Here is a 16,842-nt window from a genome sequence, read left to right on the forward strand (position 1 = left end):
TGTAGTACTATTACTGTACTATTACTGTAGTACGACTGTAGTACTACTGTAGTACTATTACTGTACTGTTACTGTACTATTACTGTAGTACTACTGTAGTACTATTACTGTACTATTACTGTAGTACGACTGTAGTACTACTGTAGTACTGTTACTGTACTGTTACTGTACTATTACTGTAGTACTACTGTAGTACTATTACTGTAGTACGACTGTAGTACTACTGTAGTACTATTACTGTACTGTTACTGTACTATTACTGTAGTACTACTGTAGTACTATTACTGTACTATTACTGTAGTACGACTGTAGTACTACTGTAGTACTATTACTGTACTGTTACTGTACTATTACTGTAGTACTACTGTAGTACTATTACTGTACTATTACTGTAGTACTACAGTAGTACTATTACTGTACTATTACTGTAGTACTACAGTAGTACTATTACTGTAGTACTACTGTAGTACTATTACTGTAGTACTACTGTTAAACAGTCTGTGTGTGAACCTGAGGCTCAAACTAATGACAGCATGAAACCCCCCCCCCCCCCCCCCCCCTCGCCCCGGCAGGTCCCACCTGGCTGTCCACCAACCTGGGGGTGCTGATCTGTATCGAGTGTTCGGGGATCCACCGGGAGATGGGGGTCCACTACTCCAGGATCCAGAGCCTGGACCTGGACGTCCTGGGAACCTCCGAGCTGCTGGTGAGTCCCCTTCACTGTCCCCCACCAGTGACGGACATCTGAGCGTCCAGTCAGAGAGAGTCCTGCTGAAAGTGAAGCTCTTGTTTGGTTTGGTTCAGTCAGTGTTTTATCGTGCTGTCGTCAGCGGACAGTTTGATTTGTTAAATCTGATGACATTTAATTTAAAATCTGCCATTTAACCTTAAAGGGACAGTTCACCCATAAATCAAACCTCCATGCTGCTCCTCTGGCCTGTAGTTCAGTTTTTCACCCAGCTGCTGAGAGTTGGTGAGTTTTGGAAACCAGAAGTGAAAAAACACACGAGTTTTACAGATGTATTATTTTGCACTTTTAGTTTTCCAAGTGGCGTCCAGTTCCATTAGTGTTGGAGAGAAGACAGAAGTCCACAGCAGACATCTCCAGAACTCACCAACTCACAGCAAGACTGCCAGATCAATAACAGCTCCACTGGTCACAGGAACCACATGGAGTCTTGCTTTTTGGGGTGAACTGTCCCTTTAAGAGCACCTGACCTGAGATGTTTGTCGTTTTGTGTTTTAGTTGGCGAAGAACGTGGGAAATGCCAGCTTCAATGAGATCATGGAGGCGGATCTGTCGGCGCAGGACATCACCAAACCCTCTCCGAGCAGCGACATGTGAGTGACGGCGGCGGGTGTGAGGCCGGCGGCGGCGGAGAGGGAGGAAGGCGGCGCTCACGTCTCTGTGCTCTGGCTCTTTCCAGGCAGACGAGGAAGGACTACATCACCGCCAAGTACACGGAGAAGCGTTTTGCTCAGCGACTGTGCGCCGACGCCGCGTCCAGACTGCAGGCTCTGTACGAGGCCGTCAGGAACCGGGACGTCCTGTCTCTGCTGCAGGTGTACGCTGAGGGGGTGGACCTGATGGAGGCCAGCCCACAGCCCAACGAACACGTACGAGCACACACATCACTTCTAACTCTCTACGCTTCTCTGGTGTCTGTTGTCTGAAATGTGGTGAGGTCCTTCTCCATAACCGGTGTGTTTATTGTATATAGTTTCTATTTTCACCGCTTCACGCTGCTGCTGGACAGTCGGGGAAATGAAGTAGTTGTTTTGCTCTATGATCTCCTCAAAGCGACCAAACTCCATTGAGAAAAACAGTGATTTTATGTTGCAGAAGACAGGAGTTCGCTGTGCTGCTGTTGCCTCGATCAACAAGCAAAACATGTTAGTTTGGATCCAAGGACACCATTTAAAAACACCAAAGTCACACAATAAGACAAACAGACGAATTGATCGATGCAGCAGCAGACCTGCGAATCGTGTTCTTTGAGGTAAAATTACTGTTTTTGCCAATGAAGTCTGGTGGCTTTGCAGAGAGCAGCTTCAGTTCCCGTCACAAATGGCTGCAGCAATGCAAAGCACCGCTGCCCCCGTCCACAGCAGAACATTGGCTTCATTGCTTTCTGTTTGTTTCCATCAGGAACCCGGAGAGACGGTGCTCCACCTGGCGGTCCGCATGGGCGACAGGAACTCCCTCCACATTGTTGACTTCCTCGCCCAGAACAGGTGACCGTCAGCAGCAAACAGTTACTGTCATTATCCAATGTTTCCCTGATGAATTCATTCAGCGTTTGTGTCGTCCAAAACCCAAACGTACGTGTGTGTGTGTGTGTGTGTGTGTGTGTGTGTGTGTGTGTGTGTGTGTGTGTGTGTGTGTGTGTGTGTGTGTGTGTGTGTGTGTGTGTGTGTGTGTGTGTGTGTGTGTGTGTGTGTCTCAGTGGTAACCTGGACAAGCAGACGGCCAGAGGAAGCACAGCTCTGCATTACTGCTGTCTGACCGACAACAGCGAATGTCTCAAGCTGCTGCTGAGAGGAAAAGCTTCAGTGTCCATCAGTAAGAGACCAAAGTTAAACTTCTCAAGTAGAAATCTACGGCGGGGGGGTGTTGCAGGTACGGCGGGGGGTGTTGCAGGTACGGTGGGGGGTGTTGCAGGTATGGCGGGGGGGTGTTGCAGGTACGGCGGGGGTGTTGTGTCGATGCGGGGCAGCTGTGTTCCCAACGTGGCGTCACTAACAGCTCAGTAAGTTCCCTCAGCTGAGGACCGCCGTCGCTCGGAGAGAACGCCATCAGGGGAAAAAGGCAGCGCTCTGATCGGAACCTGGTCTGGTCTGCAGCATCTGTTGCCATGGTGATCTACCAGGTTAAAGGGAGAAACTAGCTTTAGCTCAGCGCCTCACTAACACGCCGAGCTGTCTCCGTAGTCGCCCGTCTGGGCGGATGTTTGCATCCGTCCTGTGCCGCAGCGTCCGTCAGGTGAAACCTGGGACGGAGCTCCGTCTCTCCGGTTTGTCGGCTCGTTTGTTAGTTTTCAGGTTGTATCTGGTAAAATCCTCCAACATTACCAGACGGGATGAACACAAGACAGATGTTAGCCCCAGTGTTAGCATTAGCCCCCCCCACCTCTCCACAGCAGCTGTCTCCTGATTATCTGTCAGTCACACCTGAGCCGAGTCAGAATGAGGATCGGTCGCTACGTGTCAATGACATGAAGTGAGTGCAGCAGCATCAGCAGCCTGAACTGATTCATGGTCCCCAGAGGGTGAATCCTACAGACTTTGGTGATCCCCTGATCCATCAAAATGTCCATAATTAATTTTATAATAATTTGTTTTGCCTTTGATAGAAGATGAAAATAAAGAAGTTTTCCTTTGAATAGCTGAGTTTCCTGGAGCGTTACAGCCTCACGAGGGCGACACCTCAAACCTTCAGTTTTAAAATGTCTCAGTTTTCCGTGAAATGCTTCAGTCGATCATGAATTTGTCTCCACAGCCAACGAAGCCGGAGAGACGCCGCTGGACATCGCCAAACGTCTGCGACACACTCAGTGTGAAGAACTGGTACCTGTTTTATATGATGTTTCTCTTAAACTAAGTCAGCCTGCTGTAAAATAAGCTAAAGCTAGGCTAGGCTAAGATAAAGCCACTTCATTTTCTGTCTTTGTCATTTTGAATGGATTCATTCATCTTGTTTTTAAAACATTGCTGTCTGTCTTTGTACGTGTCAGCTGACTCAGGCTCAGACGGGAAAGTTTAACGTCCACGTTCATGTGGAGTACGAGTGGCGTCTCCAGAACGACGACCTGGACGAGAGCGAGGACGAGATGGAGGACAAGGTCAGCTTTTACCCCATGGTCCTCTCTGTCCTCATCCTTGTGTGTGAGTGACTGGTAGGTAGTAAAAGTGTTGGAACTGGTCCAGTAGATCACCTCAGCCAGCAGCCACCAAACGGGCTGCAATGGCTGCAACGTGATCCTTTGGGACAACTGCACCTGATCACAGTAGGTCCACTAAAAGAGCTTGTTTGATCCACTGACAGGCTCAGAGTGTTATTCTAAGTGTGTGACAGCATCATGGAAAGGATCCCTACAGAGAGAGACCTGGAAGATCCTTTTGGTTTAACCACAAACAGCACACACACCAGACTACATTCACTAAAACAGGGATTTTAGAGAACAGGACACAGGAGCTGCTGCTCTGCTGCTGCCTCCATCAGTCAGTGTGTCTGTGTTGTTGTGTGACTTTGATGTTTTAAGGGTTAATTCAGATCCAGCCCAATATTTGTGTAACACATAACAACACAAACTAACTAACTGGTTGAAGCAGCAGCAGACCAGCAGTTCCCGTGCTCTGTGAGGTAAAATTCCCCTTTTTGTCAATGAAGTCTGGTGCAGTATATTGTATGGCCTTTAAGGTGAATACCAGTCTGTTTCCTACAGCCAATCCCTAACCGCCGTGAGGAGCGTCCGGTCAGCTGCTTCGTGCCGAGCAGCACCCCCATGCAGCCCAACCTGGCAGCGTTGGCCCGGGACGCCGCCTGCTTGGTGCGGGACAAACAGAGGCCTCAGGTCCCCAGCATGATGGTCAGCAACGAGACCTACGGGACCATGCTGGACCTCAACCTGCCGCCACCGGGACCAACGCCGCCGCTGCCTCCCAGAGCTCCCACTAGAGGTCAGAGCCTGACTGGTCGTCACAGCTGACCGATGAGCTGATCGGTGTGTTCGCTGACGCCCTCCTTTGTGCCCCGTTTGCCTCCCTGCAGGTTCAGGACACGGTAAACCTGCTGCCATGGACAGCGTAGGAAGACAGCGGTCGTCCTCAGACCCCCCAAACCCTCAAGCCCCTGAGAGGAACTCCTCCATGTATGGTGAGTGTCACTTCCTTTCAGCTTCTTATTTCAAAATAAAAGTTCCCAGAAACGTAACACAAGCAGCATCAACGCTTTAAAGACCAACTTTACACTTCCTGCTCTGATGTAGGAGTGTACCCCAGAGCACTGTGACATCACTCCAGGCGAGGATGTAGAAAGAAGTACGAATAACAACAAAACCATAACCAACTAAAAAAGTCACCTCTGAAAACATTTGTCGTCAGTGAATAAAATGATGATGTTAAAGAGGAATGAATAAAGTTTTATTAAACATCCTGCAGCTCCTGATTGGTCCACCTGTTTCCTCCTCCAGCCAATCCCGGCTCACCTGATGTGCTGTCGTTAATCAGAAGTGTTCTCTGTGTTTTATGTTGTACTTGCTGAAGCCCCACCGTCGGCCATGTTTTCCTGTGTTCTTCCTCTCCCAGTGCTCCCAGCAGCTCCTCTTCCGGTAAACAAGAGGTCCAGCATGTTGGAGACCAAGACCCTGTCCGCCAGGAACACCCCCCTCCCCCCTCTCCCTCCCCCACATGCGACAGCGCTCCCCCCAGTGCCTCCAGTCCCACCACCACCCACCGTCCCGCCACCACCACACTTCAAAGCTCCGCACCTCCCCCCACCGGTGCCCAGTCACCAGACCAGCAAGCCGCCGCCGCCGCCGCCGCCGCCAGGACCCAAGTCCCCAAAATCACTCACTGGGTACGTACTGGTCTGCAGGGGGGCTGTTCTGGGCTACAGGGACAAACTGGACTCTCCTTGATGGTGTTTTACTCTGGTTTCAGATCAGGGCAGCGTCCTCCTCAGAGACCTCCAGTCAGGACGGCGCCTGTGGACAAACGAGGTATTACATTTATTAGGATTGATTACCGACCAATCAGAGGACGCTTCTTTACAGACTGATACCGACCAATCAGAGGACGCTTCTTTATACAGACTGATACCGACCAATCAGAGGACGCTTCTTTACAGACTGATACCGACCAATCAGAGGACACTTCTTTATACAGACTGATACCGACCAATCAGAGGACGCTTCTTTACAGACTGATACCGACCAATCAGAGGACGCTTCTTTACAGACTGATACCGACCAATCAGAGGACGCTTCTTTATACAGACTGATACCGACCAATCAGAGGACGCTTCTTTATAGACTGATACCGACCAATCAGAGGACGCTTCTTTACAGACTGATACCGACCAATCAGAGGACGCTTCTTTATACAGACTGATACCGACCAATCAGAGGACGCTTCTTTATACAGACTGATACCGACCAATCAGAGGACGCTTCTTTATACAGACTGATACCGACCAATCAGAGGACGCTTCTTTATACAGACTGATACCGACCAATCAGAGGACGCTTCTTTATACAGACTGATACCGACCAATCAGAGGACGCTTCTTTATACAGACTGATACCGACCAATCAGAGGACGCTTCTTTATAGACTGATACCGACCAATCAGAGGACGCTTCTTTACAGACTGATACCGACCAATCAGAGGACGCTTCTTTATACAGACTGATACCGACCAATCAGAGGACGCTTCTTTATAGACTGATACCGACCAATCAGAGGACACTTCTTTATACAGACTGATACCGACCAATCAGAGGACGCTTCTTTACACAGACTGATACCGACCAATCAGAGGACGCTTCTTTATACAGACTGATACCGACCAATCAGAGGACGCTTCTTTATAGACTGATACCGACCAATCAGAGGACGCTTCTTTACAGACTGATACCGACCAATCAGAGGACGCTTCTTTATACAGACTGATACCAACCAATCAGAGGACGCTTCTTTATAGACTGATACCGACCAATCAGAGGACGCTTCTTTACACAGACTGATACCGACCAATCAGAGGACGCTTCTTTACAGACTGATACCGACCAATCAGAGGACGCTTCTTTATACAGACTGATACCGACCAATCAGAGGACGCTTCTTTATACAGACTGATACCGACCAATCAGAGGACGCTTCTTTACAGACTGATACCGACCAATCAGAGGACACTTCTTTATACAGACTGATACCGACCAATCAGAGGACGCTTCTTTACAGACTGATACCGACCAATCAGAGGACGCTTCTTTATAGACTGATACCGACCAATCAGAGGACGCTTCTTTACAGACTGATACCGACCAATCAGAGGACGCTTCTTTACAGACTGATACCGACCAATCAGAGGACGCTTCTTTATAGACTGATACCGACCAATCAGAGGACGCTTCTTTACAGACTGATACCGACCAATCAGAGGACGCTTCTTTACAGACTGATACCGACCAATCAGAGGACGCTTCTTTATACAGACTGATACCGACCAATCAGAGGACGCTTCTTTATACAGACTGATACCGACCAATCAGAGGACGCTTCTTTATAGACTGATACCGACCAATCAGAGGACGCTTCTTTATACAGACTGATACCGACCAATCAGAGGACGCTTCTTTACAGACTGATACCGACCAATCAGAGGACGCTTCTTTATACAGACTGATACCGACCAATCAGAGGACGCTTCTTTACAGACTGATACCGACCAATCAGAGGACGCTTCTTTATACAGACTGATACCAACCAATCAGAGGACGCTTCTTTATAGACTGATACCGACCAATCAGAGGACGCTTCTTTACACAGACTGATACCAACCAATCAGAGGACGCTTCTTTATACAGACTGATACCGACCAATCAGAGGACGCTTCTTTACACAGACTGATACCGACCAATCAGAGGACCCTTCTTTATAGACTGATACCGACCAATCAGAGGACGCTTCTTTACACAGACTGATACCGACCAATCAGAGGACGCTTCTTTACACAGACTGATACCGACCAATCAGAGGACGCTTCTTTATAGACTGATACCGACCAATCAGAGGACGCTTCTTTACACAGACTGATACCGACCAATCAGAGGACGCTTCTTTACATACTGATACCGACCAATCAGAGGACGCTTCTTTACAGACTGATACCGACCAATCAGAGGACGCTTCTTTACACAGACTGATACCGACCAATCAGAGGACGCTTCTTTATACAGACTGATACCGACCAATCAGAGGACGCTTCTTTATAGACTGATACCGACCAATCAGAGGACGCTTCTTTATACAGACTGATACCGACCAATCAGAGGACGCTTCTTTACAGACTGATACCGACCAATCAGAGGACGCTTCTTTATACAGACTGATACCGACCAATCAGAGGACGCTTCTTTATACAGACTGATACCGACCAATCAGAGGACGCTTCTTTACACAGACTGATACCGACCAATCAGAGGACGCTTCTTTACACAGACTGATACCGACCAATCAGAGGACGCTTCTTTACAGACTGATACCGACCAATCAGAGGACGCTTCTTTACAGACTGATACCGACCAATCAGAGGACGCTTCTTTATACAGACTGATACCGACCAATCAGAGGACGCTTCTTTATACAGACTGATACCGACCAATCAGAGGACGCTTCTTTACAGACTGATACCGACCAATCAGAGGACACTTCTTTATACAGACTGATACCGACCAATCAGAGGACGCTTCTTTACAGACTGATACCGACCAATCAGAGGACACTTCTTTATACAGACTGATACCGACCAATCAGAGGACGCTTCTTTATACAGACTGATACCGACCAATCAGAGGACGCTTCTTTATAGACTGATACCGACCAATCAGAGGACGCTTCTTTATACAGACTGATACCGACCAATCAGAGGACGCTTCTTTACAGACTGATACCGACCAATCAGAGGACGCTTCTTTATACAGACTGATACCGACCAATCAGAGGACGCTTCTTTATACAGACTGATACCGACCAATCAGAGGACGCTTCTTTACACAGACTGATACCGACCAATCAGAGGACGCTTCTTTACACAGACTGATACCGACCAATCAGAGGACGCTTCTTTACAGACTGATACCGACCAATCAGAGGACGCTTCTTTATACAGACTGATACCGACCAATCAGAGGACGCTTCTTTATACAGACTGATACCGACCAATCAGAGGACGCTTCTTTACAGACTGATACCGACCAATCAGAGGACACTTCTTTATACAGACTGATACCGACCAATCAGAGGACGCTTCTTTACAGACTGATACCGACCAATCAGAGGACGCTTCTTTACAGACTGATACCGACCAATCAGAGGACACTTCTTTATACAGACTGATACCGACCAATCAGAGGACGCTTCTTTATAGACTGATACCGACCAATCAGAGGACGCTTCTTTACAGACTGATACCGACCAATCAGAGGACACTTCTTTATACAGACTGATACCGACCAATCAGAGGACGCTTCTTTACAGACTGATACCGACCAATCAGAGGACGCTTCTTTACAGACTGATACCGACCAATCAGAGGACGCTTCTTTATACAGACTGATACCGACCAATCAGAGGACGCTTCTTTATACAGACTGATACCGACCAATCAGAGGACGCTTCTTTATACAGACTGATACCGACCAATCAGAGGACGCTTCTTTATACAGACTGATACCGACCAATCAGAGGACGCTTCTTTATAGACTGATACCGACCAATCAGAGGACGCTTCTTTACAGACTGATACCGACCAATCAGAGGACGCTTCTTTATACAGACTGATACCGACCAATCAGAGGACGCTTCTTTATAGACTGATACCGACCAATCAGAGGACACTTCTTTATACAGACTGATACCGACCAATCAGAGGACGCTTCTTTACACAGACTGATACCGACCAATCAGAGGACGCTTCTTTATACAGACTGATACCGACCAATCAGAGGACGCTTCTTTACAGACTGATACCGACCAATCAGAGGACGCTTCTTTATACAGACTGATACCAACCAATCAGAGGACGCTTCTTTATAGACTGATACCGACCAATCAGAGGACGCTTCTTTACACAGACTGATACCGACCAATCAGAGGACGCTTCTTTACAGACTGATACCGACCAATCAGAGGACGCTTCTTTATACAGACTGATACGACCAATCAGAGGACGCTTCTTTATACAGACTGATACCGACCAATCAGAGGACGCTTCTTTACAGACTGATACCGACCAATCAGAGGACACTTCTTTATACAGACTGATACCGACCAATCAGAGGACGCTTCTTTACAGACTGATACCGACCAATCAGAGGACGCTTCTTTATAGACTGATACCGACCAATCAGAGGACGCTTCTTTACAGACTGATACCGACCAATCAGAGGACGCTTCTTTACAGACTGATACCGACCAATCAGAGGACGCTTCTTTATACAGACTGATACCGACCAATCAGAGGACGCTTCTTTATACAGACTGATACCGACCAATCAGAGGACGCTTCTTTATAGACTGATACCGACCAATCAGAGGACGCTTCTTTACAGACTGATACCGACCAATCAGAGGACGCTTCTTTATAGACTGATACCGACCAATCAGAGGACGCTTCTTTACAGACTGATACCGACCAATCAGAGGACGCTTCTTTACAGACTGATACCGACCAATCAGAGGACGCTTCTTTATAGACTGATACCGACCAATCAGAGGACGCTTCTTTACAGACTGATACCGACCAATCAGAGGACGCTTCTTTACAGACTGATACCGACCAATCAGAGGACGCTTCTTTATACAGACTGATACCGACCAATCAGAGGACGCTTCTTTATACAGACTGATACCGACCAATCAGAGGACGCTTCTTTACAGACTGATACCGACCAATCAGAGGACGCTTCTTTATACAGACTGATACCGACCAATCAGAGGACGCTTCTTTACAGACTGATACCGACCAATCAGAGGACGCTTCTTTATACAGACTGATACCGACCAATCAGAGGACGCTTCTTTACAGACTGATACCGACCAATCAGAGGACGCTTCTTTATACAGACTGATACCAACCAATCAGAGGACGCTTCTTTATAGACTGATACCGACCAATCAGAGGACGCTTCTTTACACAGACTGATACCAACCAATCAGAGGACGCTTCTTTATAGACTGATACCGACCAATCAGAGGACGCTTCTTTATAGACTGATACCGACCAATCAGAGGACGCTTCTTTACAGACTGATACCGACCAATCAGAGGACGCTTCTTTATACAGACTGATACCGACCAATCAGAGGACGCTTCTTTACACAGACTGATACCGACCAATCAGAGGACCCTTCTTTATAGACTGATACCGACCAATCAGAGGACGCTTCTTTACACAGACTGATACCGACCAATCAGAGGACGCTTCTTTATAGACTGATACCGACCAATCAGAGGACGCTTCTTTACACAGACTGATACCGACCAATCAGAGGACGCTTCTTTACATACTGATACCGACCAATCAGAGGACGCTTCTTTACAGACTGATACCGACCAATCAGAGGACGCTTCTTTACACAGACTGATACCGACCAATCAGAGGACCCTTCTTTATAGACTGATACCGACCAATCAGAGGACGCTTCTTTACACAGACTGATACCGACCAATCAGAGGACGCTTCTTTATAGACTGATACCGACCAATCAGAGGACGCTTCTTTACACAGACTGATACCGACCAATCAGAGGACGCTTCTTTACATACTGATACCGACCAATCAGAGGACGCTTCTTTACAGACTGATACCGACCAATCAGAGGACGCTTCTTTACACAGACTGATACCGACCAATCAGAGGACGCTTCTTTATACAGACTGATACCGACCAATCAGAGGACGCTTCTTTATAGACTGATACCGACCAATCAGAGGACGCTTCTTTATACAGACTGATACCGACCAATCAGAGGACGCTTCTTTACAGACTGATACCGACCAATCAGAGGACGCTTCTTTATACAGACTGATACCGACCAATCAGAGGACGCTTCTTTATACAGACTGATACCGACCAATCAGAGGACGCTTCTTTACACAGACTGATACCGACCAATCAGAGGACGCTTCTTTACACAGACTGATACCGACCAATCAGAGGACGCTTCTTTACACAGACTGATACCGACCAATCAGAGGACGCTTCTTTACAGACTGATACCGACCAATCAGAGGACGCTTCTTTATACAGACTGATACCGACCAATCAGAGGACGCTTCTTTACACAGACTGATACCGACCAATCAGAGGACACTTCTTTATAGACTGATACCGACCAATCAGAGGACACTTCTTTATAGACTGATACCGACCAATCAGAGGACGCTTCTTTATACAGACTGATACCGACCAATCAGAGGACACTTCTTTATAGACTGATACCGACCAATCAGAGGACGCTTCTTTATACAGACTGATCGTCTGATAGTCAAGTTTGTTTGTGTGGTTCTTCTGTCTGCAGGCTCACACGCCAGATCCCCCCAGAGTCCCTCTCCCCCGACACCCAAACCCAGGAGCGCCTTCTCTGTAAGTGCTCAGACAGCAGCAACGCCAGAGGTCAGAGGTCGACAGGGTAACACTCGTCCAGCAGTACGAGAGGAGAACAGGGAGACAGGTCCTTTTAAGCAGAATCAGGTTTATGTAAATTTTCACTCCAGAGGGAAGAAGAAAGAAGTCAGTACTGCAAGTCAAGACACATGAATGAAGAGAGAATATGGAAACGTATCATAGAAAATATGTGCAGCAAGAGGGACAACACGTAGAGGGACAACACGTAGAGGGACAACACATAGAGGGACAACACAGAGGGACAACACGTAGAGGGACAACACGTAGAGGGACAACACATAGAGGGACAACACGTAGAGGGACAACACGTAGAGGGACAACACGTAGAGGGACAACACACAGAGGGACAACACATAGGGACAACACATAGAGGGACAACACATAGAGGGACAACACGTAGAGGGACAACACATAGAGGGACAACACAGAGGGACAACACATAGAGGGACAACACATAGAGGGACAACACAGAGGGACAACACGTAGAGGGACAGCACGTAGAGGGACAACACATAGAGGGACAACACATAGAGGGACAACACAGAGGGACAACACGTAGAGGGACAACACGCAGAGGGACAACACATAGAGGGACAACACATAGAGGGACAACACATAGGGACAACACATAGAGGGACAACACACAGAGGGACAACACACAGAGGGACAACACATAGAGGGACAACACATAGAGGGACAACACGTAGAGGGACAACACATAGAGGGACAACACATAGAGGGACAACACATAGGGACAACACATAGAGGGACAACACACAGAGGGACAACACACAGAGGGACAACACACAGAGGGACAACACGCAGAGGGACAACACACAGAGGGACAACACACAGAGGGACAACACACAGAGGGACAACACGTAGAGGGACAACACATAGAGGGACAACACATAGAGGGACAACACATAGGGACAACACATAGAGGGACAACACACAGAGGGACAACACACAGAGGGACAACACGCAGAGGGACAACACACAGAGGGACAACACACAGAGGGACAACACACAGAGGGACAACACGTAGAGGGACAACACATAGAGGGACAACACATAGAGGGACAACACATAGGGACAACACATAGAGGGACAACACACAGAGGGACAACACACAGAGGGACAACACACAGAGGGACAACACGCAGAGGGACAACACGCAGAGGGACAACACGCAGAGGGACAACACATAGGGACAACACATAGAGGGACAACACGTAGAGGGACAACACATAGAGGGACAACACATAGGGACAACACATAGAGGGACAACACATAGGGACAACACGTAGAGGGACAGCACGTAGAGGGACAACACGTAGAGGGACAACACGTAGAGGGACAACACACAGAGGGACAACACACAGAGGGACAACACGTAGAGGGACAACACATAGAGGGACAACACATAGAGGGACAACACATAGAGGGACAACACATAGAGGGACAACACGTAGAGGGACAACACATAGGGACAACACATAGAGGGACAACACATAGGGACAACACGTAGAGGGACAGCACGTAGAGGGACAACACGTAGAGGGACAACACGTAGAGGGACAACACACAGAGGGACAACACACAGAGGGACAACACGTAGAGGGACAACACGTAGAGGGACAACACATAGAGGGACAACACATAGAGGGACAGCACGTAGAGGGACAACACATAGAGGGACAGCACGTAGAGGGACAACACATAGAGGGACAACACGTAGAGGGACAACACGTAGAGGGACAACACGTAGAGGGACAACACGTAGAGGGACAACACACAGAGGGACAACACGTAGAGGGACAACACATAGAGAGACAACACAGAGAGGGACAGCACGTAGAGGGACAACACATAGAGGGACAGCACGTAGAGGGACAACACATAGAGGGACAACACGTAGAGGGACAACACATAGAGGGACAACACGTAGAGGGACAACACATAGAGGGACAACACACAGAGGGACAACACATAGAGGGACAACACGTAGAGGGACAACACACAGAGGGACAACACATAGAGGGACAACACGTAGAGGGACAACACATAGAGGGACAACACGTAGAGGGACAACACGTAGAGGGACAGATCGCCCAGGTTTGTTCCTGTCAGTCAGTGAGACATTTGGTCTCATCTTCTAACATCACGTACAAAATCTCCATAGCAAAATCCCTCAAATGGAGATCTGATGACTCGGCTGCTGAAAATGATCAGAGCTGAACAGTTTATTCTGTCAGACATTTACAGATTCACTCACTGAAGTAATCTGAGAATGTGACTGCTTAAATGTATGGTTTTGTTAATGCAGTTTGGTTTAGTTGATTGTCCATAAACTCTGTGTGTCTGTGTGTGTGTGTGTGTGTGTGTGTGTGTGTGTGTGTGTGTGTGTCTCTGTCTGTGTGTCTGTGTGTGTGTGTGTGTGTGTGTCTCTGTCTGTGTGTCTGTGTGTGTGTGTGTGTGTGTGTGTGTGTGTGTGTGTGTGTGTGTGTGTGTCTCTGTCTGTGTGTGTGTGTGTGTGTGTGTCTCTGTCTGTGTGTGTGTGTGTGTCTGTGTGTGTGTGTGTGTGTGTCGCTGTGTGTGTGTGTGTGTGTCGCTGTGTGTGTGTGTGTGTGTGTGTGTGTGTGTGTGTCTCTGTCTGTGTGTGTGTGTGTGTCTGTGTGTGTGTGTCTGTGTGTGTGTGTGTCTGTGTGTGTGTGTGTGTGTCGCTGTGTGTGTCGCTGTGTGTGTGTGTGTGTGTCGCTGTGTGTGTCTGTGTGTGTGTGTGTGTGTGTGTGTAGAAGCAGAAGCCTCAGAGAGTGAAGGCCATCTATAACTGTTCGGCTGATCATCCTGACGAGCTGACGTTCAGCGAGGGGGAGGTGATCGTGGTGGAGGGGGAGGAGGACAGCGAGTGGTGGGTGAGTGATGGCTCCGCCTCCCAAACAGGAAACGCATCATCGCCCCCCTCTGACCCCCGTCAGCTGACCTCTGTGCTGCGTTTCAGGTCGGCTACGTCGAAGGAGAGCCGAGCAGGCGGGGCGCGTTTCCCGTCACCTTCGTCCACTTCATCACAGAGTGACGTCGGCGCCGCCATCATGCCGCTCACTTCCTGTCGTCCGGTACGGCGCCGTCTGATGGGACGAAGACTCCGGATGGATCGTCCAGGGAGCCGGAGCCGACCTAGGACTGGATCCAGACCGCCACACGGAAACAGAACAGCTGCTTTCTGTTCCACCTTAAAGCTTCATGAGACTGAACCCTGCAGTTCCACCTTAAACTCCTCCTCATCATGCCGGTGCCTCGTTCACACTTTACTTTAAATGTTTAAATGTGTGGAAACATGTTGTAACCAGCCCTGATGGTTCAGTCAGGCTGCTTTCTTACTGTGCATCCAGTGAAAGGAAATCTTAAAGGGACAGTTCGCCCCCAAATCAAACCTCCATGTTGTTCCTCTGACCTGCAGAGCCCTTTACCCTCCAGATGGTTTTGCTGTGAGCTGGTGAGTTTGGACCAGCTGACACAATGAGATCTGAGGATTATCTCCAAGAACCAGGACCTGGTTCCTGGAGATAATCCTCAGACCTGTTTCTACCGAACAGTAACGTCAGTGAATGCCCGTAACGATGGCCCCCACTTCTCCGCTTCCTCCTGCTGCACAAAAAGCTGTCAGTCAGTCTGGTTTTACATTTAACCAAACAAACAGCAGCACCAGAAACCATCTGTGGGAAGCTTTCATCTTAGACTCTGCAGAAGAATGAAGGAAAAATGAATGAAGAGCACAGCCCAGTTTTTATTCCCGATCTTCAGTCCACGTGGTCCAAACCAGGACAACATCTTCTTTTTTGGACTTTTTGGAGGGAGAATGAAAACCTTTCCATGATAATTAGTTCACGTTATTTCTGTCGAGGTCATTCGAGCCACAAACATCGCTACGGCTCACAGTGAAGCCGTCCGGATGGCAAACAGCTGTAAGAAATAAGGAGTTTGTATTTTGGGGTGACCTGTCCCTTTAATGCTGTTATTTAAAGACAGCAGTGTTCTCCATAAAGATTCAGTCTCCCCCATTCTGTTTGGAGGAGCTAAACCGGTCCGACCCTGAGCCCCTCCAACACGAACCCGACCAGACGACCGGCGTTGGACCTCCCCGACCCTCCGGCGCCTCCACGGCGGGCTCAGCACCCCGAGGACAGACTGACCCCAGCGGAGCCGAGGCTGTGGCAGCACCTACTGGCCATATGATCTGAGACTGATGGGTGTTTTCTGTCCTCTTCTGGTCTTCTAACACACAGTGTCATTAAACACACCTCAGGTTACTCCTTCACCCCACAGGAAACGTGTCACGACCTCTCTTTTCCGTCTCGATCTCTTCTTTCCTCCGTTGTTTCCATCCTGGGCTGCAGAGAAAGATTATTCCCACCATCCAATCCGAGG

The 16,842-nt window shown here is 48.5% G+C and overlaps 1 protein-coding gene across 1 annotated transcript in view; it reads left to right on the top strand.

Annotated features, from left to right (window-relative positions):
- Positions 1–16,737, top strand: part of asap2b (ArfGAP with SH3 domain, ankyrin repeat and PH domain 2b) — a 27,936-nt gene extending 11,199 nt beyond the window's left edge. Inside the window, exons 13-26 of the mRNA XM_070849836.1 lie at positions 573–706; positions 1,247–1,341; positions 1,428–1,617; positions 2,150–2,235; positions 2,448–2,563; positions 3,500–3,567; positions 3,735–3,842; positions 4,446–4,680; positions 4,772–4,876; positions 5,308–5,578; positions 5,662–5,720; positions 12,305–12,369; positions 15,210–15,329; positions 15,416–16,737. Coding sequence (XP_070705937.1) covers positions 573–706; positions 1,247–1,341; positions 1,428–1,617; positions 2,150–2,235; positions 2,448–2,563; positions 3,500–3,567; positions 3,735–3,842; positions 4,446–4,680; positions 4,772–4,876; positions 5,308–5,578; positions 5,662–5,720; positions 12,305–12,369; positions 15,210–15,329; positions 15,416–15,490 — 1,727 coding nt within the window. The 3' untranslated portion in view covers positions 15,491–16,737. The remainder of the gene's footprint in view (positions 1–572; positions 707–1,246; positions 1,342–1,427; positions 1,618–2,149; positions 2,236–2,447; positions 2,564–3,499; positions 3,568–3,734; positions 3,843–4,445; positions 4,681–4,771; positions 4,877–5,307; positions 5,579–5,661; positions 5,721–12,304; positions 12,370–15,209; positions 15,330–15,415) is intronic.
- The last annotated feature ends 105 nt before the right edge of the window (positions 16,738–16,842 follow it).

The sequence above is a fragment of the Pempheris klunzingeri genome, chromosome 18 (genome assembly GCF_042242105.1).
Source record: "Pempheris klunzingeri isolate RE-2024b chromosome 18, fPemKlu1.hap1, whole genome shotgun sequence".
Lineage (NCBI taxonomy): Eukaryota > Metazoa > Chordata > Actinopteri > Acropomatiformes > Pempheridae > Pempheris > Pempheris klunzingeri.